This window comes from Mustela nivalis, assembly GCF_964662115.1.
Source record: "Mustela nivalis genome assembly, chromosome: X".
Classification (NCBI taxonomy): Eukaryota; Metazoa; Chordata; class Mammalia; order Carnivora; family Mustelidae; genus Mustela; species Mustela nivalis.
The window spans coordinates 34,906,511-34,931,714 of NC_139040.1; the positions used below are offsets into that span (position 1 = coordinate 34,906,511).

Sequence of the window (25,204 nt, forward strand, 5' to 3'; positions counted from 1 at the left end):
GGGAAACAAGGCCAAGCCATCTGAAGAATTAAAAAAATTTCTGAAGCTTTGTCTTTCTAAGTGCTGAGCCTTTTCTGCATCTGGGGTTTACACATTTATCAACTGCTTTTAAAAATTAAAACCTTTCTGTTTGTAAAGCAGCCACTTCCTTTCAGTTGTTGAAATCATGCCCAGATCTGAGGTTTCTTGAAATCCTTTCTTAGTGGAATCTAAGGGTGACCTAACTCTGTAGTTCAGAGCCGAGCTGGTTGTGCAAGAGAAACAATCAAGAATTTGCAGCCCTCTCCAGGATTCACAGATTCACGGTCACAGAGCCTGGGAAAGGCAGTTTCTGTGGGGAGAATAAATTGGGTTCCAGGCTGTTGGTGGCACCTGCTCTGGTGAGAGTGTGCATGTGTGGGTTTGCACACGTGTGGGCCAGGATTGTGTGGGGTGTGGGGGTGTGGGGAGGGGGCGGGGGGTGTGTGTGACTGAGGAAGGCAGAGGCTCCCAGTGAGGTGGCAGGGTGGAAGGTGCTGTGTCAGCTCCATGGACCGGCTTTTGCTTTCCTTTTGTGTCCTCACAGGCCGTCTCTTCAGAGGGAGTCCCTCCCTCCCCCGCTTTGGAGAAGGATGCTGATTTTGGTCCTTGGTCTCAGCCCTGCGTTTAGGCCCTGCCCTCCCCTTTTCCACCCAGTCCCAGGGACCCAGGTTGTCTTGGGAAGGAGCTGGATGAAGGGAGGGAAAGGCCCGGGAGGCAGGTCAGGGCTTCCACGGGAATCACGTGATTCTATTGTCTGCTGGCAACTTGTTGTTCCTGGTTAATATGTCAGCGGGAAGCGATTCACACTGCTGGAGCGCGCCACTCACCCAGCTGCCACCTGGATTACTACTGTCCTTACTATTACGCTTATTATTTCATCTTGAATGTACTTTTGCTTCCTCTGACATTCGCCCCCCCCCCACCCTCTGCTGCATCCCTGCCATGCCTCAGTCCCCTCCTCTCAGGGGGAACTTCACAGGAGTGTTAATACAGTCCTGCTTTTTTTGTGGTGGGTGGATGCTGGAGCCCAGATGGAGCTGGTTGGCTGGAGGGCTTTCTCTCCTTTTGTGACTGCCCAAGCCTTGCTTCATGTTTGCAAACCTGCCAGGGACGGACTGCCTTGGTTTTCCCAACATCATAGTGCGCTGAAATCTGCTTTCTTTCCCAGGCTGGGGAGCCGAAGAGGGGCAGTTACCTTGTCTCTGTTATCTCTAAGTAGAGCTCAGAGTCATGCCCAGAGCCACTGCTGTGCTGGGCTTATCTGACTCCAGAGACCTCTTCCTGGAGACCTTGTGGTCTCCTCCTTCCTGAGGCCCCTGGGAGGCCTTGTACTGTCCAGGGCATGGAAAGGCCTATCAGCCTCCAGGCAGGAGGGAGGCCAGTGGCCAGCCTGTTTGAGAGAGAGGCTGGACTGCTGATGGGGCCCAGAGGAGCTGAGGGGAGGAAGCGCATTTCAGAACTGGGCATTCAGTCTTTAAAAGAGAATACTTCCCAGGCCCGGGATTTCCAAATCCTGACAACAAAGATGAAGATTAATTTGGCCATTTTCCCCTTTAATTTTCAGAGCTGGATTGGAGAATATGAAATTTAAGCCCCTCTCTTCTGCCCAAGAGATCCAAAAGCCTTAACAAATCCAGTACATAATATTTTAACTCTAGGGATATATAAAAATTATAATAGTTCTTACTCAAAGAAGAGAAAGAGCGCAGTGTCCATTTGACCCTTAAGGAAACTGAAGATCCATAGTACAGAAAATGGGTTAAGACTTCCCCAAATAAATTTATAAGTAGCTCCTAGGCTTTTGATTGGACAAGTGTTTTGAACATTTCCAAAGAAAGGTAATATACAGTAGCAACTTTCCAGGTGTAATAATGGGAATCATGTAAATTCTTCTGTCCACAAATAGGTCGCATGCCCTCTTCAGTATTCAGCTATATTGATAGTGTTGTGTATATGGAATTGTAAGAGTAGAAGTACGACAGAGGCATCCCTGGGACTGACATACAGAACTGAGGGCTTGAGAAGATTTGAGGGCTCTGGCAAGCATCTGGGTTATTGGGGTAGGTAAGTGTTTGGAGTGACTTTGTAGCCGTAAAAAAGCCCTTACAGTGAGGATCTCTTGTTGGGATAGATACGTGCACAATAACGATAACTGAAATGTATGTGGGAGGGATGTGCTTTAGCTTCTGGAATGCCAGTTAAAAGTTAATTGCTCCTAGTGATTTGTCCCAGTTCCACCATGTATTCTGTGCAATGTAGTGCAACGATTAAATGAATATCCCATAAGTAAAATCCCTAACAGGGTCAACCTATCTTACTGGAAGGTAGATAAGGGACTCTTTGTAATTCCTGTAGAGCTCAAAAATGAGAGGAGCCCAGTATTTTTGTAATTCATCGGTGACCTCAGGAACAAAACAGGCTCATGCAGATTAAGTAACATGAGCAAGGTTACACAGCCAGTAGGCAGTAGAAAAGGTCTCACAATTCTATTGGGATCCAAACCCCATGCTCTTAGCCATCTGTCTTCCCTGGATTGAGAAATATCAACTGTAGGACAAGCATCCACAGGATGTGGGAGTATATGAGGTTAGCTGGGCATGGGCTGGGGGGATGAACAAGCTTTTCGTCGTTAGTGTATACTTCCAAATATTCTTGCTGATGGTGGAGATGGTGAAAGTGATCCATTTACATACTGTCCTTATTTCCCTTAATGGCTAACAGTCCAGTAGGAGGTACAAAAATGGGAGAGCCATATTAAACAATGTACCGAAGTTCTCTTTCTGGAACTTTCTATAAGAAATCACTTGGGGATCTGAATATCCTTGTGTGGAAGTCAATGTATTATGGTAGTGGAAGGAGCAGAAAAATGGAATTTGGGCATAGGTTCTACCCTGGTACTACCAATAAGTCATTCTGTAATATCTGACAGATTGCTTCCTCTCTCTTGGACTTCAATTTCCTCATTTGTCCAGTGACAGAGTGGATTAAATGATTTCTTGAAGGCTTTTCCAGTACTTACACTTTGTGGTCAGGTCATCAAAAATAGTATGACAGTGTTGCCTGTAAATCCTCTCCAATTCTTGGTATCATCACTGCTAATAGACCTTATTCAATTATTAAGTGTAATCAACAATAATTATTTGGTCTCTAACATAATAAGGACCTACACATCCTCAAGTAATTTTCTGTGAATATATGAATTATGAAAGAGAGTTGCCAATAGCGAGCAGGGGACTAATTTTGACTGCGGTTTGCCATTTCCTTGTGGGCAAGTGGAACACATTTTCTGAATTTGACCCTTTACATGTGCTGACCACATACAGAATGTCAGAGGTTTTGTTTAAAATAATGATGTGAAAATTACCTTCTGGAAGACTCATGTATGCCACTCAGATTTTCACCAAGCGACCCTGGAGGTCACCTGGTTCCATCCTCCGTGGGATCACACCTCCATCAGTCACTCACGGGTCAGGCCTGGAAAGGGCTGTGGAGCTCTTTGCAGAGACTTCCGAGTCTAACCCTGCCTGCTCCTCGTTTTGCAGGTCTCCTTGGGGACGGGGAGCGGGCCCCGGAAGCCTCCTCATCTCACTTTCTCGTGCCCTTCTCCCCCCCCTACCCCCCCACCCCCCGGTGCCACGGGAGAAAGCTTAACCTGAGCGTGTAAACCGTGTTTTCCAGGCCGGCGCAAGACATCTCATTACCACTGTCGGCCCGAAGCTCACGGCCTCACAGTCCTACTTCTTCCCTCACATCTGGGGGTTCCTTGTCCTTGCTGCAGTCTCCGCCAGCCACGAGATTGTCTCCTGCCCAACACCCGTTGGTCCCAAACCAAGGAGAGCACTCAGCTCACCTGCCTAGGCCTCAGCAGCATTTCCTCCCGACCCCGGCTCACCAGAGCGATCATTACCGGCTCCCTCAGCCCAGCCTGAGTCAGCCACAGCAGCAGCAGCATCACCACCATCACCAGCAGCAGGCCGGCGAACCCTATTCAGCTATGCCTCGGGCTCAGCAGTCCTCCGCTTCCTACCAGCCAATGCCAGCAGACCCATTTGCCATCGTTTCCCGAGCCCAGCAGATGGTTGAGATCCTGTCAGATGAGAACCGGAACTTGCGGCAGGAACTGGAAGGATGCTACGAGAAGGTGGCGAGGCTGCAGAAGGTGAGGCCTCCGTTTGGGGCTAGCAGAGTCTTCTTTCAGTCACGTGTTGCCTAGAGATGTACGTCTCCACTCGCTGGTGCCTGCGTGACTTATACTCGGGTCTTCTGGAGTCTTGTATCTGAAGGTTAGATATGGACCAATCTGGAAAAAAGCCTGTCTTCCCAGGAGGAGTCACATTTTACATTTATGTGGGGGAGAAAAGAACATATTGGTACAGTTTTCCCAGATAGCCCTAAAGAAAACGTAATTGTTTTCCAGAAGGCCGAGAAACTTCTTCTTAGGGTCAAGTACACTGGCAATGCCTGTGTAGGTGAGGGTCCTGCCAACCTAAAGACCTTTTGTCTTGATTATATTTTCCCTCGTAACTGAATTTGGATCTTAAACTAAATTTGGATCTTAAATTAGATAATTCCCACAAACATCTCACCACTGAATTCCCACAAACAGCTCACTCACGATCACCACTGATCGTGCTCTGCCTTGTTCTGGAAAGGGCTTAGAACACTTTTCCAAGTGGGAGTTCTCATCGTAACTCTTTTTCAACACCTCATCCTTTGCCTCCTCTTTGCTTTGGTTTTTCCCTGCAGCTCACATTCAACATCTGCTGTCTTTCTTTGGTGTGTGGGGGGCAGGAGGGGCTTAGCACCACAGCTGGGTGACAGGTGACAGCCCTAGGCTGAGGAAGTAGGAAAAGGAGTGTCTGTCCCATAGAGTTCTTATTCTTCCCTGGGCCCCTCTTGTCTCCTCCAGCTGGGACTTTAGCTCTTGAGTGCCCTAACCTAGGAACCTTAGCTCTTGGCTTCCAGTGGCTGTCCCTGAATAGGGTTATACCTTTGGCAGCCTCTTTGCAGCTTTTGTCATTGTGGATCTCATGTGGTTTGATCTCCCGACAATGTGAACTGTTCGGGGAGGTGAGGGTGAAGGTGTGGGAGGGAGGGTACATTGCCCTGTTTTGTTCAGCAACTCTGTCCTTAGGAGACACCCAGGAGTGGAAATTTCAGGGGCCTGAATGAAACTGAGAATTTATAAACACCAGATCTGGGTCCTAAAGTAAAGGAGGGCCTACTGTCAGCTGAGTATTTTTATGTAACAGAAACACCCTCACAGTGTGCCCAAATCTGGGTGGGGTATGTTGGGGTTCCTAGAGGACTGTTTCTCTGTGGCTTTACCCCCAGTTTTCCATTTTCTGCTTCCTCTCATTTAACTATATGCCCCACCCCCAAATCACATCGGTGCAACAAATTAATCCTACTCACGCACTAAAAGCAGACTGGCCTGGTGTGGCTGATTGGGTTTAACTGTTGACACCCCTCCCCAAACTCTATTCAGGGTGGTCCCAGCCCCATCTCTGATGCAGTAATCAGGAAGGTGGGTGACAGGGAAGAGGAATGGAACAGGATTTGTGGTGTTGTTCGTTGTTGCTTGTTCCCAGCGAGGGCCAAGATGCCTCCACCAAGTGTAATTGAGTGCTGGGGAAAGTGAAGGCTGACCCGATGCTGCAGTGGATTAGAGGCCTAAGTGGGGTTAGAAGAGGAAAAGGGAGATATGGGAGATACCAGCTGGTGATAGAAAAAGATACGGAGGCCCGAGGCTCATGAGGGGAATAATGAGACAAAAACCCACCACCACATCCCTCTTCCTTGCCTCCACCATCCCCAACCAAACCAGTGGGTCTGCCTTTCTATGACTTCTTTTCCTGGAAGAGCCTGTTGACAGATGTAAAACTTGCCCTTTTGGAGGGTACAGTATTTCTACACGGGGCGGGGAAGAAAAAGATTGGTACAGATCTCGGAATAGTACTCTGAACAAGGTGAGCAAAGGGCCTGCTTTCCAGGTGTGGCATTCATTCTGTGGGGAACTGGAAAGCCTTGCCTTCCGTCTAAAGGCTGCCCAGTTCAGACTAATACCAAGACTGCTCTTTCAAATGGAAATGTTTATTTTCTGTACCCCGCACTTGAATTTCATGCAAAAGCTTTATCAGGCCCAGGCCTTGCAGATCTTGTCTCTAAATGCCATTCACTACCAGTTTTCACCTTCTGTGCTGCTATCTTGGTGCCATCTGCAAGGAGAAAAACACTCTGGAGCCTGCTCTTTTCTGTGGTGTAAGCCTCATTTGTTTGCAGGCAGTCCTGCCTTGGGCATAATTTTGGAGCTGGGCAGGTGGAATCTGAGTTGTTTGGTAACCCCACCTTTCCTCCAGTCTCCCACTGGGGACCTGATAGTTCTCCCCATAAAGTACCCTTGAGCTTTGTTAAGAAGGCTAGTGGGAAACTGAGAAGGAATGCAGAATGGCTGCAGGAGTCAAATTCAATTTGCAAATTGCTGAATAGGCCACAGGGTTTATTTATCTTATACAAATTATATGCAAATATCTCTGTAGTTATTTCATGTGCAATGAAGCTGTACTGGTTACAGAAAGACTCTGGAGTCTAATTTCTTAGTTTCTTCTCGATTCGCGCTGATTTGGGGCAAGACCCTTTCCCTTCGAGGTTTTGTGTGTATGTTTTATTTTTCTCCCCCCATTTTATAAGATTTGCAGTGGTATCATAAAACATAACTCCGATCGTGAATTTCCGTTCAAAAATCTGTACTGGTTTCCCACTGACTATGGGATAAAGTCCAAATACCTGGCATTAAAGCTTTTATGATCTGCCTCCAGTCTATCTTTACAGCCAGATCTTACCAGCTTCCCTCTTTGTACCCCACAGAGTCTAGCCAAATGAGACTACTGGTCATTCTGGGAATGCATTCGCTCTCTCAGAATAGAATACCCTTCCCCTCACCTCTGCTCATTGAAATCTGACCTAGCTTTTAGGATCTGACTCAAAATGCCTGAAATTGGTCTCCTCTCCCCTCACCCCAACCAGGAGTAACCTCTTCCTCCCTGTACTTTTGTAGCACTTACTTCTACTGCTCTGAGTAACGCATCCTTCTCTTGATTCTTTTACTTGATTAGATTGAAAGCTCCTTTAAGGGAAACAGTAATGTCCTCATTCATGCCTACATACCCCACGGGTATTTAAAAAATTAAAAAAAAATTTTTTTTATTTATCTGACAGAGATCACAAGTAGGCAGAGAGGCAGGCAGAGAGAGAGGGGGAAGCAGGCTCCTCGCTTAGCAGAGAGCCTGATGTGGGACCCAATTCCAGAACCCGATCCCAGGACCCAATCCCAGGACCCTGGGACCATGACCTGAGCCTATGACAGAGGATTTAAAACAGTGAGCCACCTAGGCGCCCCTGCCCCCACAGGTATTTTAAAGATCTCTGTAAATATTTAGCCCTTGGTAAAGGTTTGTTAGAGTGAACTGAACCACTGGATAAGGCCAAGATTTCGAGTTTTTAGGGTTCGCCTCTGCCACTAACTTGATCTCAGAAAGGTCAGTTTCACTTTTCCCTGTGCTAAAATGGGGAGCGGTGTCCCTGTGAAGGCAGATAGCAGGGCAAATAGAAATAAACATGTGAAAGCCCTCTGGACACTCTGAAATAATGTTATTGACATATTATATACATTATTAATCCTATTTTCAAAATTAAGAAAATTCTTGTGCAGAAATTAAAATCATTTATAACTGTACTTATGAAATTTATTTTCTCCTACCACCTTCTCTGAAGGCAGAAACCGTATTTGTTTTGAACCTGAGGAACTCTCATGACCCCCTGAGCTGGTTGCTGAGCTAGCTGAACATTGACTTTAGAAATCCTTCTGGGGGCGCCTGGGGAGCTCAGTTGGTTTAAGCGACAGGCTGAGGTCCTGATCTCAGAGTTCTGGGATTAAGCCCCCCCCCCACCCCGTCCCGCTTCCGCCGTGGGGCTCCGTGCTCAGTGCAGCATCTCCTTGAGATTTACTCTCCCTCAACCCCTCCCCTGATCCTGTGCATGCGCAATAGATCTCTCTCAAGTTAAATAAATAAATCTTTTTTTTTTTTTTTTTTTAAGAAATTCTTCTGGGAAACTTTTCTTATCTGTTAGGCAGGCCTCTTAGCCATCTGTAAAGCCCTGGGAGAAGCTGTCATTAAGGATTTGCATATATCCTTTCAGACCATCTATTCCATTAAGCTCCTACCATCTCCACTATCTTTTCTTTCCTTTTTTTTTTTTTTTTTTTTGGTCTTTTCCAGGTGGAGACAGAAATCCAGCGTGTGTCGGAGGCGTATGAGAACCTTGTAAAATCATCCTCCAAAAGAGAGGCCCTGGAGAAAGCCATGAGAAACAAGCTTGAGGGTGAAATTCGAAGGATGCATGACTTCAACAGGGATCTGAGAGGTGAGCGACTCACTTCTGAAGCACTGGCCAAGATGGCGAAGGGAAGGGCTGAGGAGCATACATTGGGGCTCTCAAGGCTTGTCCAGCCCACTTAGTATGACCAGTCAATTGCAGGGCATAGACCAGGCTAGGTTTTGGGGATGGCATCAGAACTTGGTCTCAAGCTTGCTTCATGAAAGTGGGATGTGCTGATGTGTTAAGCAGGCAGTATCCCCCCAGGACTCCTGGATCTACCTGGCTTGTCCCCACAATCCGTGTTGCCTCTTTCCTTTCTAGGTTTTGCAGAGGTCTGTCTTTTGGCCATGCAAGCTTGAAATAGTGATGTCCTCTGTTGTTTCTGGGACTCACTCCTTTTATTTTTACCTTAACATGATAATACTGGAGATGGTGAGAAAAGACCACCTTAATCACCTTCAAAACTGATGACCTTGGGAATGTTATTTTCTGTCTTTGAATTTAAAATGTCTTATTGATAAAATGAGACAACTGAACTAGATACTGCCCATGGCCCCCTTCTAGCTTTGATGTTACATGATTTTAAAGACATCATGATAACTTTGATGCTCTTTTTCCTGGCAAATGAAAGATGTCATGTATTCAGGGATAGATGCCTTCATTAGAATTAAGAATTTTGCACTTGGGTTTAGTGAGGGAGGGGCGAAAGTGTTAAGTGCTCACCTCCTCCTTCCCAACCATGGCTTAGATTGCTTTGGGGCTCCACATTGGTGAATCTGTGTCTGTGTCACCTATTCCCTGGTAACAAGAAGAAGCAGGCTTGTTTTGCCCAAGATCAGTATTTAGAGAGCAAACAACATGTGCTTGGAAATTTGTATATGGAGCCCTGTTGATTGTCTCTGAATTCCACAGAGCGTCTAGAGACTGCCAACAAGCAGCTTGCGGAGAAGGAATATGAGGGATCAGAGGATACTAGAAAAACCATCTCTCAGCTCTTTGCAAAAAGTAAGTCTGAAAGCTCTGGCAGCAGATATTAATGTGTGGTTGGGAGCCAGATGTGTAAAAAGGTTACACAGATCTGCATATCCTTCTAGAACAGCCAGGACAGAGCAAATGACATCTAGGGATTCTTTTTCCTGTTCAAGCATCTTGTTCTTTTATCCTTTGAGGCCAAGAAGGCTGCTTGCCACATTTAGTCACATCAGCATGGCTCCTTCTGTATTAAACCAGGGAAGCCCCTCGAAACCCTTGCTTTTGTCACGGCTAGCTGAAAAGGACCCTAGTGAACATGGGGTCTCTTAATGTTGGAGGGATTTATTGTTGAAGGCTCTGTGGGCTGGCTGTGGTAGAGACGGGATTAACATGCAGGATGGTAGCGTTTGGAATACCTAATCCGCACCTGCGGCTCCCTTAGTTAAACACCCTGTATTATATCATATCATTCCTTATTGGCCAAGGGCAAAGGGAGCTAGAGGAGGACCACTGCTGCCATGGCCTGAGCTACTGACTCTGGTTGCCCAGTTGGAGGATGTGGGGGAGGGCAGAGCTACGTCTTCCCCATAATAGTGTTTCCTTTGTCTGGAAATACTCCAAGGACCGTGACAATGAACTAATCCTCTTCTTTATCGGTCCCTAATAGACTCCACCCAGCTAGACAATGCCTCATTCTTTGCCGTTACCACAATAAAACCGGCAATAAAAACTCTGCAGTGGATTGAACCCATAGGGGGAAACAGATGAGCTACCCTCACTCTGCTTGTGCCCGTAATTGGTGCTGCCGACCCCCAGCCTCCCTCCCTGCGGCTCCCAGCTGGAGTAGCGCACGGAGGGGACTTGTCAGGCCCCATCTTTGCTGGGCCTCCACATGACCCTTTCAAGTCATTCCGTGCAGCTTCCAGTCCGCTTTTACAAGTTTGTTTGATCTTCACTTACAATATCCCCCTCCCTCCCTGGGTTGCTCTGTGGTGCACTGGCCTCAGAAGTGGGGCTTTTTTCTTTCTCATTTCCCTGAGCCTCCTGTTCCTTTGTCGGTATGTCTCAGAGGGAAGAGCGCAGTTTTTCTGGTATAAATTGTTGTGCAGTTGCTTTGGGGGTGTCACGGTGCCCCTGGAAGCCGGTTGCCTCGTGGAGAAGGTGGTGACCTCGCAGGATAAAACAAATCAAAAGAGAAAATGTATGGATTCTTGCCCCAGGTCTACTAGTTCATAACCCCTCCTCCCTGTATGGTAATGGTATTTCAGGGGTCCTGGGAGCTCTGCTACTGGTTTATAAAATGTGGGAATGCAGTAGATAAAAACTGTATTAACAGCAAGGGGAAGGGCTGCCGCATGGTTCTAGAAGGGAAAAATGGACTCTACTTAATAAGCAGAGAAGAGGGCATGACTTGTGGCCTCTTAGTTCTTTTTGCCTTTGGACATCGACAGGGTGCTGCTTGGATGGAACTGTTGTAAGAGGCAAGAAAGCCCTCTTGAAGAGCCTGCTTGGGGAATGGGGTCCACTCATCCTTGAGAGGCCAAACCAACACAACCCTAGGAGAAGGCAGTCTGGTTAGAAAGAGTTCAGAACAGCCTGGCCGTAAGCGTGGGTTCTGCTGTGTATTCATTGACTAATTGTAAGACCTCATACAAGTTACTCAGGCCCTCTGGGTCTCTTGTCTTTTCATATACAAAATGGGGAAGAGAATAACACTTTTCTTGCAGGGGAGTCCTTGTGAGGACTAAGAATACAGTACTTGGTAGGTAATAAGTACTCAATAAATACTCATTTCTTTCCAAGGTACAGCTGAATAGATATGTAATGTCAGAGTGGGGAGGGAGGTAAGGCTGCACTATTAAACCCAGGTATCATGGTCTCCAGAGGAAGGGCACTGTACCTCCAAATGAGAATCAGAACTGCTCTTTTGAGTTTTTGGTATGGGGTCTGCCCTAGTTAAAAGGGGAGGGACCTGGGGCACCCGGGCGGCTCAGTGGGTTGGGGCCTCTGCCTTCGGCTTGGGTCATGATCCCAGGGTCCTGGGATCGAGCCCCACATCGGGCTCTCTGCTCAGTGGGGAGCCTGCTTCCCTTCCTCTCTCTCTGACTGCCTCTCTGCCTGCTTGTGATCTCTGTCTGTCAAATGAATAGGTGAAATCTTTAAAAAAAAAAGGGGGGGGGGAGGGACTTGAAAGGCAGAGGGGATGACGACACGTGTCTTGGTCTTCTCTCCCTACGATGCAGTCCTGGACTTATACTTCAGTTGGAAAATAACGTTAGGAAAGAGTGGGATTTGGAATTTTACACAGTCTGTGAGATTCCATTTTTAGATTGATTTAATATACTGTCCCAAGATAATAAGGAAAACTCTGGGGGGCTCAGTGGCTCTTTTGCTAATACAAGACCACTTGAAGAAATAAAATTGAAGAAACAAGCCTGCCTGTTCTTCTGATGTGTGTGTATTCTTTCCATCATACTTTTCATCACACTTTATACATCCCCTTTCACATTGCTTCTGCACAACAACCACTGTTAAGTGACTTTTCCGAATTTACATCGCAAGTTGGTGGTAGAGCCAGTGAGAGAGTCCCGATCTTGGGTATGCTGGTTCTTTCAGCTGTGTGTTAGACAATGCTTAACAATGGGTCTCATTGTCAGTTTTACTCAGGTAAGGTTTTGAGCCAGCTCCGGAGTGGCAGTAATGACAACTCTTGTCTTGATAGATAAGGAAAGCCAAAGGGAGAAGGAGAAGCTGGAGGCCGAGCTGGCCACTGCCCGTTCTACCAATGAGGACCAACGGCGACACATTGAAATCCGAGACCAGGCCCTGAGCAATGCCCAGGCCAAGGTGGTCAAGCTGGAAGAAGAGGTATGTGTAGTTTCCTTAAGTAGCATATGAGGCTGAGGTGGGGAAAAGCTGGGAAATCAAGGGATCAAGGGTACAGGGGACTCCCCACTTTGGTGAACTGGCAGCTACACAATCCCCCAGTAGGAAAGTACCATCTGCCACTTCTTTTTTTAAAAAGATTTATTTATTTATTTATTTATTTATTTATTTAAGAGCATGGGCTAGAAAGACAACACAAGTTGGGAGAGGGGCAGAGGAATAGGGAGAGAGAGAAACCCAAGCAGGTTCCCCACGGAGCGCACAGACTGACTCAGAGATCCGTCTCACAACCTGAGCCAAAATTATGAGTCGAACACTTAACTGACTGAGCCACCCAGGCGCCCTGCCATCTGCTACTTCTAGTTCTAGCTGTGCTGATGTGAGTGGACTTTGATTTCTTTTCTCTTCTCTGCAAGTTCCTTTGGCTCCAGAATAGAAAATCACCAAGGTCAAGGAGCAATTTCCATTTGCTCATTCATCTAAGAAGCTAGCCACCCCCCTACAAGTTCTCACTGTAGACCTAGCCTTACTTCAGGCCTGTGACCGATATATACTTTTTAATTCCTGCCCTTATAGGGCTTTAAAGCTTTTTTTTTTTTTTTTAAAGAAGGGCTAAAAAAATGATTCCATAATTTTAAAGTACTCCGGGGATCTTAACATCAAAATGGGCCTTGTCTTCCCATACTCAGTGGGAATTTGGTCCCCTTAGGTGAAAATTAATAAGATAAATGAAATTTGATGGCTATGCCCCTTGTCCTAGGATTTATTTTACAGATTGGTTTTGAAATAGAAGCAGTCTCAAACAGGGTGGGACCCAGGGACAATTTACAGTTCGTGGCAGGCCACGAGCAGTGCCTTGGCTCTTCCTGGCTAGGTTGTAGAATGTAGGTATGTGGTGGGGTAAAATTGTCACTTTTTTTGTGTGCAAGGATGGAGTCTTTCTTTGACAAATACAGGGGCTCCCAACTACTAAGCATATGATAAATACATATCTGATTAGTCTTGATGTAGATGTTACTCGATTGCAACACTGAACTGTGTTCATGTGAAATACAGGCAGTGTTGCTGCTGGCCTGTCACTAATTAACCTTGCCTGTCAGCTGTCATTGTATTGAAGTACTACTAAGTCTTCGATGTTTTATACTTCAGGGAATGGGTGTGTTCCAGCAAAAATTGATGCCAAAGTGTAACGTGGTGAAGAAAATTTCATATCTCACTATCTCTTCTGAAATTTGAATTTTGTTTTAAGAGGAAAAAAGAGCCTCCATTGTAACATTGGAAGCCTTATAAACTGGAGACCAAAAAAAAAAAAAAAAAAAAAAGTGTTTCGTGACCAAGCCCTCAGCACTGTAGCTCTTTTATGTATGAGCTCTCCTTTCTGCCTTCCTTCATTGCCTGCTGCTCCTCCCTCAGTAAGAGTGGGTCTAGTTCCTAGAGATCTGACTTACAGATACCCTTTGGTTTTGGGGGTAGGGATTAAAATGCTTTTTGGAGGGCACCTGCATGACTTAGTCAGTTGAGTGTCTGACTCCTGATCTCAGCTCAGGTCATGATCCTCAGGGGTTTTGAGATGGGGCTCCAAGCTCAGCGGGAGTCTGCTTGAGATTTTCTCCATCTCCCTCTCCCTTTGCCCCTCTCATTGCTTGCCCCCTGTCAAATGAATAAGTATTTTTAAAAAATGCTTATGGGTTGTGGGTTCATAGATTTCCACTAGGTAATGTCACCTAACCTATATTATCCTTGACCTGATTTGCTTAATCATTAAACTTCAGGTTGGATAAATCGGGCTCATGTCCTGCTTCTTGAGCTGTCTACATGAGAAATACTGCTAAGTTTCTTTATTGAACATGAGGAATGCTTGTATATGTCTGGTATCTAGACCTAAGGAGCACACCCTTGAACCTTTTGCTATACCTCGTTAATGCTTTTCTTTCCCCTTTTTGTGAGGAAATCACAGAGTAAATTGCAGGACAAGGATAAGACTGTATTCTTTGAGAGAAGGGAAAACTGAGAGACTGGCTGAGAAGTAGCTTGCTGGTGGTCACATGGCAAGTCTTGGGTAAAGCCAGGAATAAAACTGGAATCTCATGACTCTTCATTCCCTACCCTTGCTGCTTGTCTCCCTGTCTGAATCATCCTTTGGTTCTATTCCCAAAGACAAAATGTGGGCGCTTGTTCAAATTTAGTAACCACTGCGTCTTTTCATTTAAAAAAATTTTTTCACTCATAGGGCCCCTCTTTTTCAACCAGACTGTGAGGAGCTTGTCCAGAGTGGTTTGAGATTGGGCTGTATACACAGCCCTGCTAACCCTCCAGGAAGGGTGCCCATCCAGTAGGAGGTAAATGGGGACAAAGACTCTGCAACTATCTTGGTTTGCTGTGTCCTAGGCCTCAGTGGTAACTGGTGGTTAATCATGAAAATAATATACAATATACATCTAAGGAGAGGATGTTAATTTGTAGTTCCCACTGGGCAGCCCTCACTGCAACAGTTGCCTGAAATATATTTCTGGCTTCTGAGGCTTTTCTGGGCATCCGTTCCAGAGATTTTTAGGATTTAGATTTCTAGGGCCCTGCCCCCAAAACACACAGATTTATGATTTAAAGAAGAAGTTCTGAATATTGGGCTAGGTTTCAGTCATGGCTCCTGGTGGCCAGGTATCTTCAATGAGCTCATTGATTATTGTTAATTTTTAGTCTTCACCCAACTTGGACTTCTGCTCAGAGTCTGATTGTTGGGAAATCTGAGTTGCTGTTGCTAAAGGAGGTGCAACATTTGATGGGCCAAGAGCCTTCTACCCAATGGAATCACAAAGGCAGAGGTCGTGTAATGTCTCCCAGACACTTAAGCGTGGTCACCTCTAGCACATGTAGTGGCTTGAAACCATGTCTCAGGAAAAATCCACTGATTCTTATTATCTTTTCTGTCTTAGCAGCCTATCTGACTTTGGTTTGCACCTGGGTGGTGGTTGCCTTATCTCCTTTACAATATTCAGAGGAAAACATTCTTTATCCTTAATCTCAAATACAGGAATTGATTATTGAACTTCCGCTCACCTGCTGTGACTCAACCTCCATTAGGCTTCTTCTGTCTGGGGTAAAATTTTTAAGTATGGAACATTATGGAAGGTAGCACTGGAACTAATCTAGTAAGGAATCTTCAGTGTTCACAAAATTAGTTAACATCTCTAAATCGAGGAGGGTATTCAGGAATAGAAAATGTAGTTCTCTATCTGGAGATAACTCACATAAAATCATTTTTGAAGACAGAGGGATATGTCAGATATTTGCTATGTCTCCTATAAACAGAGAATTTAATTATGGCTTACAAATGGTACCATTACTTTCCCTTAGAAGTTCTTCCAAGAGAAACCTCTGTAGTCTACTTAGCAAATGAGATTTAGGGAAACTTTTCCCAAATTAAGTAGTTGGTCTAGGGAGTATTTTCTTAGCCTACTAAGTATAATGTCAGGTCAATACATATATCGAATTATTATGTTGTATACCTGAAACTAATAATAATGTTATATGTCAAATATATCACAATTAAAAAGAAGGCCAGGGAAAGATTATGACTAGTTTAATGATCCAAGGACCCTTGCATGTATTTATGTCTTTCTGTGTATAAAGTTCTCATTTAGATGCTCTTCAAATACATTTCATTTTTCTAATCCCATTAAGTCTCTGGCCCATGGTACAATTCACTGTGCTCTAAGCTTTATACAGAAATGTGCCTCAGGCTTACAGAGAACCCTTTCCCACAATCACAGCTTCTTCCTCTTCCAAGCTCAGCAGAGATTCTCTGATGGACCTCGCTCTGTTGACATCTGGGGAGGTATCTTGCTGGAAGGGGCTAGCACTTTTACTACAGGAGAGACCTGGTTTTTCAGTGATTCACTATGACCCAGGTCTTGCCTTCAATCTGCGGCGATGCAGCCACTAGCAGCCAAGGTAAATGGTGCCTTTCCATCCTTGCCCTTATCTTTGTGGACACATAGGTCATGTTGAAGTGGAGGCCCATTAAACTCCAAGGCAAAAGAACTCTGTCCACAACAATTATGGTATTCTTCCATGCAAAGGGACCTCCCCCAACTTCCCTCCCACCCCCAACACACGCTGCCACTAATTTGACCTCACTGGAGAGTTTCGACAGATGCCTGGCATATCCACTCACAAGGCTCAAGGCCGCCCAGACTTCTGGCTGGCTACTGTCTTATGATGATCCAGAGCTGAGCCACTGCTTGGGTAATTGTTTCAGGAATGGTGGGAAAAAGGCCCTGGCAAGATCAAAGAGGGAAGATGCTGCGGGTGGGCTGCTTACTGCGCAGAGGGCCCTGGAAGGGAGAGAGTGGAATGTGGGAGGGCTGGCAGAAAAAGTCAGTGAGCCTTGTTCTTTGGCTTTAGGCTAGAATGACAGCCACAGAGATTCAGGGAAAAGGGGCCCAAGTGTTAACCTTTTCTGAATTACCGTAGCTGGTGATGATTTAGACATCACACTGCTAACTCTTGATGCCCATGCATTTTCCAATGTCCTTTTGCTGCTCCACTCAATTCTTCAAAACAAAGTTCATGTTGTTTCCTTCCATTTCCACTGTTATGCTTTTATGGCTGATATTTTTTCTTTTTTCTAATTCCCTTGCTACTTACTTGATTTGTCATTTTGGTTTTAGAGATGGGCAGTTTTCTGCTGTCACACTTATCCACATGGTACCATAAGAAGGTCTCCTTTCCCAGTACTGGAGGAAGATGTACTAGGCATAGACATTTATGTTTCATCCAAAATCATCTCCAGACAATAGCGCATCGTGTGAGTAGGTAAAACTCACACAATAGTTACGATGGATTATAAATGTGGATGGAAGATCCGAGGTTACTAATTATGTGTGCATTTAGAGTATTGATAGGAATTCAGATAAAGTACTTTATCTACCCAGGATGGATTTTTGGCTTATTTGAAGGGCATTTCATCTAAGGATGACATTTCCCATATTTATGGCAGTTTTTTTTTTTTTTTTTTTTTTTTTTTTTTTAGAGAGAGAGTGTTTGTGTTGATGGGGAGGGGCGGGGGAATCTTAAGTAGGCTCCATACCCAATGTGGAGCCTAACAGAGGCTTCAGTCTCATGACCTGAGATCATGAACTGACCTGAAATTAAGAGGCAGACACTTAACCCACTGAGCCACCCAGGTGCCCTGGCAACATAGTTTTTTGAAGTAGGTGTTGTTGCACCCAGTATGTTAAGAAATTATGTCCCCACCCCAAATAAAGATTGAGTGACCACTGAAAACTCGATTTTCTCAGTTTTTCCTATGATTTTCACTTTTTAAATTCCCAGATGGAAGCCTTGTATAATTTCTTTAGTCTCCTTAACAGAATGAACTTCATTCTCTTGGTAGCAAGTTTCTAGAGGTGGTTTCTACTCTTCAGTTCTTTTAATATCCACCAGTGGACCACAGCCTCTTGGCAATAGACAGAGGCAGCTTGCTAATACCAGGGTAGTGTTACCAAATTACTTCAGAGGGAACTCTTACTTGGAGCCAGGGGCTCCTGAGTAAGGCTAAATCAAATTACACAGAAATTACTGAAGGCTCATGGAGCAACATATGAAGTAGTTTTACAAAGGAGAAGAGCAAAGAAAATACACTTGAACTGTGACATCTGTGACATAGTGAGTGGAGTTGTGGCAATGGACAGGAAGATGAAAATCAAACATAATGAAGACTGTCCTCTATGGCACTGCACTTAGTTCTGTGTGACCAGTTTTAGTGTCTTCTAGCCAATGAAGTAAGTGTATGCCTATGATAGTGTTAGTCTAGCCAGTAAAATTGGCCTAACCCCTCTACCTATCCATCTGTATATATTTTTTATTATTTATTAAGACTTTTCAGAGCAGTTTCAAGTTCCCAGGAAAATAGAAAGTAAGGTATGGAGATTTTCTGTCTACCCCCTGCTTCCATACCTGCATAGCCTCTGCCATTATTAACACTGCCCACCAGAGAGGTCATATTTGTTACAGTTGATGAGCCTATGGTCACACATCAGTGATCTAAAGTCCATAGTTTATGTTAGGGATCACTCTTGGTGGGGTTTGGATCAATGTATAATGACATGTATCGACCATTATGGTATCATATAGAGTATTTTCACTCCCTAAAAATTCTGTATTCTGTATTCCTCACCCCCCTACATACTTTTTTTTAACTTTTCAAAAACATTTCCAAATCTGTATTGTATCTCCCACCATGAACCTTGAAACTTTTGTCTTCTTTTAACAGATTAGGAAATTAAAGTGTAGACAGATTATATAGTTAGTGATAAATCTAGGACAAAGCCCAGATCTCTTAATTCCAAAATATCCTACCCTACACTTTGTCCACCAGTGCATACAAGCAAAAGGTCAGTGACTAAATGACTTCCTTGCAAATGGCTGAGACAAATGGGTAACTTTAGGGTCTGAGAAGCAATTTTGTATGTAGCCATCTTTTAAAAAATAAATTTGAAAGACGTCCACAGTTGTTGGAGGGAGGGAAGAGATGCCATCACGTGGTATTCATTTGCAGGGATCAGATTTTCCTGAGTCAGAAGGGGGTTAAGAGATCTGCCAAATGCTTGGGAATGGGTTCAAATTATTGCAGAAGTGTAATGGAAAAATATGATTGATTGAGCTCGAGAGTATTTGCCCTATTCTTCATTGGATTGCCTTTCTGTTGTTCCTCCCACTTTATGATTCCTTTTTAAAAATTTATCTCTGAATCAGAGTGACTTGAAACCCTTGACTTGCCAAAGTAAATACATTGATGAATGTGTATTTATTCATATATTTGTAGTGTTATAGCTAAACTATGCTATGCTCATTTTTATTCTTCTGTTTGACAGCTAATTAATATTAACTGGTTACCAAGAGTGTAGTAAACAATAAACCAGAACTAGAACAGATGCAAAGGAGTAGAAGGTCCCTGCCCTTATGGGGCTTATAGGATACTGCTCTCCAGTGGGGCAGGGGCTTCATTCTGCTTCCCATTATTACATCACTACTGCTCTCCGATGCAGAATAGGGCCTGACATATGATAAGCATTCAGTAAATACCTGTTGAATGAATAAATGAATCCATACATGAATAAAATCTTTTATAGTGACTGCTAATAGAGTATACATTATGTGAGGCTTTTGAGAAAAGCAGCAATCAGGGTCAGTTAAGATTAGTAAAGGAGAAACTCGTGGAGAGTTTAGTGATATGGTGAGGGGGGATGAAAAAATGATCAGACTAAAAAAAGAAGGAGAAATGATCTGATCAGACTAATACAAAGGTTGATTATTTGCAAGGTAGGCCTGGTTGAGTTTTAAGGCAGTAGGAGGCAGAAACATTTTGATAAAAGCAGTTTTAAGAGCTGGGTCTAGACTAAACAGGGGTGATAGCAGACTGGGGGTGAAATGAAAAGCATCAAGTAGCTTGAGATATGAATGAGAGAGAAGAGCTCTGGCCTAGAGAGTGAGAGGGGTGGTATAAAAAGTGCCTTGGATATAGTAGATACCTAATCAATACTACTGGAATGGATATGCTAGCAGTAGATTGCTTTATTCTTAGATAAAGAAGTGCCTTAATGTACTCCTTGAAGAAGTCTGTTATAGCCACTGTATATAGGATGGACTGATTGTGCATGTGTGTTTATGTGCACAGATGCTTATATGTAGATGGGAGAGGGCAGCTGAAAGGAGATCTGTTAGGTTATTATTACAATAGCTCTGTTGTGAAATGAGTACTTAAACCTATGTAGGCCAAAGGGGCGCCTGGGCGATGCAGTCGGTTGAGCATCTGGCTCTTGGTTTGAGGTCGGGTCGTGGTCTCAGGGCTGTAGGACGAAGCCCGGCATCAGGCTCCACACTCAGCGTGGAGTCTGCTTGAGATTCTCCCTCTCCCTCTGCCCCTCCCACTCATGCACGTGTGCTCTCTCTCTCTCTAAAGTAAATAAATCTTTTAAGAAAAAAGCTATGTAGGTCATGAAAATATAAGGAAACAAAAGAATAAGCGATATGTTAGAATTAACACATAGTAATAGTGAGAGATTGGGTATGTTAGACAAAGGAAGGAGGGAACAATAATTTCACGATTTTGAGACTGGAAAAATAAAGTGATGATAATGACTGAACTATCAAAAGGATAGCCTTTTGGAGAAGATGAAAGCAGTCTGGGACACAGTAAGTGTCAGAGTGAGAAATCTTGCACTCAGCTAGATGTCTGTGACTAAAGAGAGCATGATAACATTAAAATGTGAATATAAGCACTTGTTCAAAGTATGGCATGAATGAGATCTCCAGTAGTGCTGAAGTGTAGATCAAGGATTCTCACCCTCAATATTATTGGCATTCGGGGCCAGATAATATTTTAATGGTGGTAATAGAGGAGGCTGCCTTGTACGTTGTGGGATGTTTAGAAGTATACCTGGTTTCTACCTACGGGAAGCCAGTAGTAACCTACCCCTAGTTCTAACAACCAAAAATGTCTCCACACATTGCTCCATGATTCCTGGAGAAGAACCATTGGTATAGAGGCAAAAAGAATAAACTTCATAGATTAGACCTTTGTGGTATAGTGAGATGTAGGAATGGGGTTGGGAGGGAAGGTGGGTCTAAAATATCAACACAGAAAGTAAGAGTGATTTAAGGAACCACTTTTGGAGAATACAGAATTAAAGAAAGCAAGGGAAGGGGAGCTTTGGCAAGTTTTTGAAAATTGGCCTTTGGAAAGAAAACTTGAATAGATGGAATGATTTCCCTATTCACAGAATATCCAAAGGGAATTTGGTTTAAATGATGGATTAACTTGGCTTCTTCTAGAGGTGCATGGGTACTCGTCTCTAGACCTGAGTCACTACCTTGGCTTTAGAAACTTTTTAAGTGAACTTTGACTTCCTTGAATACTGAAGACATAGAAAAATAAATCATCTGGGATCCTGTGGGGAGCGCAAACATTGTATGTTCTCTTTTCCATATACATACACACAAACTAAGGCACAACTTCTGTTTTTACCTCCAAGAATGTGCCCATATAGAATTCTAGGATTTCATTTTGCCTCCTTTCTTAATTATTGGTCAGTGTTGAAGGTGAAAAGGGGAAGAGCAGATCCATAGAATACCTGTGAATTGAAAGACCATCAGAGGCCATCTGAGACTGTCTGTCTAGCCTATGTAGCTTTTTTTTTTTTTTAACTTCTTGAAACCTACTGGTCAGTGGTTTCTCCTAAGAGAGAGAATGCCATACCCAAAGGCAATGAGGCGTGAAATGCCATGGGGTCCTCGGGAACCTTAAATAATTTAACCATGCTGAAAAGTTAAGTGTGAAAGACAATGGAATGAGGTAATGCGATATATATGTAGTAATCTTTTTTGGAAGTTAACTTTTACGTAGAACCCTATATATATAAATACATATATATAGAAAACACCTAAAATACATACATAATATATAAATATATATATAAAACACATAAAAGAGAAGCCATCTGATACAACTTACCCACCATAGTGGCCTCTGAAGCACTCCACAGAACAGTTTGAAAATCACTCCAGGGCCTGGCATTTTATCTTCAAAGGACCGGATAGTAAATAGTTTCTGCTTTGTAGACCTTAGGCCTGCTCAGCATTGCTGTTCTAGCCAGAAGGCATCTGTAGCCAGTATGTATGTAGATGGGGTTGGATGGATTTGGCCTGCTGCTGACCAGTTTGCTTGGCTGACTCCTAAAACCCTCCTCATTTTTTACAAATGGGGACTCTGAGACTGAAAACAGGGAAGCAAATTACCATCAAGAGCAGTGCTAGGACTAGAATCCAAGTCTCCTGATTCCCACTTTGTTCCTTTACCTTTCATTTGTTGTCAGATAGAAATACCTGATTGTGTATGTGCGTGTGTGCATGTGGTAGGGAATGCGCTCTGCCTGTGGCTCTTTGAATAGTACCTTTGACCGTAAGTATTTATTTCTCATAAAACTGAGGTCATTTGGAGAAAATACGGTGTCCTTGCAGCTACTTAGTGCTTACTTCTAATTGTACCACCAATGACTGGCCTTGACCTATAAAGATCCTGAAGCTCTGTCATACGAACTGTTTGAGGCTTAGTTGTTTTTTGGGGAGAAGGAGCAGAGGGAGAGAGAGACTCTTAATCAGGCTCCATGCCCAGTGTGGAGCCCAACATGGGGCTCAATCTCATGACCCTGAGATCATGACCCCAGCTGAAATCAACAATAGGATGCTTAACCGACTAAGTCACCCAAGTGCCCTGAGGCTTAATTTTATTATGTTTTCCTAGGGGGAAATGACTGTATTTTTAATGTCTTTAAGTTTTATTTTCTTAATCTTTAAGTCTAGTTGTCCTATACTACTACTTGGTGGTATACAACACAGTGATTCAACAATTATTTACATGATAACATGCTCACCATGATAAGTGTATTTCAGTATTATTAGCTACATTCCTTATGCTGTACTTTTTATCCCCATGACTTATATATTTTATAACTGGAAGTTTGTACCTCTTAATCCCCTTCACCCATTTTGCCCATTCCCCCACTCCTCTCCCCTTTGACGACCGCCAGTTTGTTCTCTGTATTTATCAATGTGTTTCTCTTTCTGTTGTTATTTCTCTGTTTGGTTTTTCTTAATTAGACACTGATGTGATAATGAGAGTTACTGAAATAATGAAAACCATATCAAGGCTATCTGGCATGAATGTACCAAGTTGAAAGTCTTAAAGCATGTGTGATTTGGCAGTAACTTTTTCTTTAAAAAAAAAAAAGTCCTTTTTGTGCTGGGTGATCTACTAAGCACTTCATGTGTTATTTCATTTGATTCTCATAGAGGTATAACACATCTTCATCATCTCCATGTTGTTGATGAATGAATAAATGGAAGCTCAGAGAGATTGTCTTACCTCAGGTTGCATACCTAGTGAGTGGGAGAACCAGGTTCTGAACTCAGACAGTCTGAGGCCAAAGCTCATAACCACAACCATTGTACTATGTGGCCTCTCTCTTTACCTAAGAAGGAATCACTGACATTTCTGATGACATTGGAAGGTGAAGTTGGGCACCCACAGTATCCTAATTACCGATCTAACATTTGAGGAGATACACACAGGAGATAAGTATACAGAAGAGAGTCAGAAAAGAAAAGGGGAAAAGAAAAGGGGATTTATCATGATGAAGGTAAAAGTGAAGCTTATAACAATAGTAAAGGAATTAATAAATCATATAGACCTTTGTTCCTTTTTAAATATAGATGAGATCTAGGGGTACCTGGGTGGCTCAGTCAATTGAGTACATCCGACTCTTGATTTTGGGTCAGGTCATGATCTCAGGGTTGTGAGATCAAGCCTTGTGTTGGACTCCTCACCAATGGTGAAGCTTGCTTAACATTATTACTCTCCCTCTGCCCCTCCTCCTCCCTCTCTAAAACAAAGAAACAAATAAATATGAGATCTAGAAAACAGAGTACATAACTTAGAATATAGCTGACTTGTTGATTTAATCTATAGGGTCTTGCATTGGTAGCATCCTAGAGTTGTCCTTTTCTGTCATAAGTTATCTAGGGATAAAGCATTTCCTAGGTGACCCTGGTATTTATGGGTGAGCTATCCTCATTCTTCTTGTAAAAGAGGTAGGAGGAGAATTAGGCCGGCAGCAGTGGTCCTGGTACCTTACATGTAATCATCCCAGTGGCTCAGTGACTCCGACTGCTGGAGATGCTTTTGATAAGATATTAAGGTTTCCTTTCTCAAGAAAAGGAAGACATGGAGATATCCACCTGGCCCTGGACTGCTTCTTTTTCAGTTCTCTGTGCTTATACCAGAGTACTTTACCATCAAGGCAAGAACTGCATGCTCACTTTAATTGCCTTTAAGTATAACTGCTGTAAGCCTGAGTAATTATAGTTAACATCCTCTGCATTAACATTGCACTGTTCCCTTAGGATTTTCAGTGATTCGCAAATAAATGCATTCAACTTTAAATAGCTCATGAGGATTATAGAACCCAGAAGGTGAAGATAGAGAATATTCCCTGCTCTCCAGTTATTCAAAGCTTAGCAAATAGGAAGGCAGAGACATCTGGGGCCTGACAGTCTTTACTGCCCTAGTCACTGTTGTTACAGTCACCCATTCCAGGAAAGAAAAGAGTTAGCTTACTGAGAGGAAGATTACGGTGATTACTGTTCATTTTATTTCCTAGGCAAAGGTCTTCTGGATAAAAGCATGTAGACTTCCAACTCACCTCAACTGGTTTACAAGGCTAAATTGAACTAGGTCTTGGAATGAAACGAAATGACAAGAAACTAAGAAAATTTCTAAAAAATATTTTCTTTATTTATTTGACAGAGATGACAAGTAGGCAGAAAGGCAGGCAGAGAGAGGGGAGGAGGCAGGCTTCCCGCGGAGCAGAGAGCCTGATGCAGCGCTCTATCCCAGGACCCTGGGATCATGACCTCAGCTGAAGACAGAGGCTTTAACCCACTGAGCACCCAGGCACCCCAAGACAATTTTTTTAAGTTTTCTCAGTCACCTAGGCAAAGCATTCCACAGGTCTGGTGGGAAAATATAAGATAGGTTTTCTGCAACCAAGATAAAGTTCAGCAATCCCGACATTAGGAGAAGACAGTTCCAAGACAAGGACAGTTCAGCACATGCTTTTGCTGTCTGACCGGACATTCTAGACAGCAGTGATTTGGTCTCATTACCATTAAGAAGTTACCTGGTTTCTGCAGTGGGGAAGTTGGGGTGGTTCTGCTGGCTTGGCCCCAGCTAAATGGGGGTGGGCAAGGCTGGAAGGGTGGGTAACCTCCCACGTTGCAACTATCTGCCTAGGTAGCTCAGGGGCTTGGGAATTTGTTGAAAACTTAGAGTTGAGCTGAATTCTTCAATTTCCTTTTGACAAGGTTAACAATAATATTTTTATTTGGA

General features: G+C 43.8%; 1 protein-coding gene across 4 annotated transcripts in view; it reads left to right on the forward strand.

Moving 5' to 3' along the window:
* AMOT (angiomotin) overlaps positions 1–25,204 on the forward strand; it is a 62,920-nt gene that overhangs the window by 20,333 nt on the left and 17,383 nt on the right. For all 4 annotated transcript variants that reach the window (XM_082716414.1, XM_082716416.1, XM_082716417.1 and 1 more), the window contains 4 exons: positions 3,700–4,180; positions 8,301–8,445; positions 9,313–9,405; positions 12,095–12,240. In XM_082716414.1, coding sequence (XP_082572540.1) covers positions 3,700–4,180; positions 8,301–8,445; positions 9,313–9,405; positions 12,095–12,240 — 865 coding nt within the window. The remainder of the gene's footprint in view (positions 1–3,699; positions 4,181–8,300; positions 8,446–9,312; positions 9,406–12,094; positions 12,241–25,204) is intronic.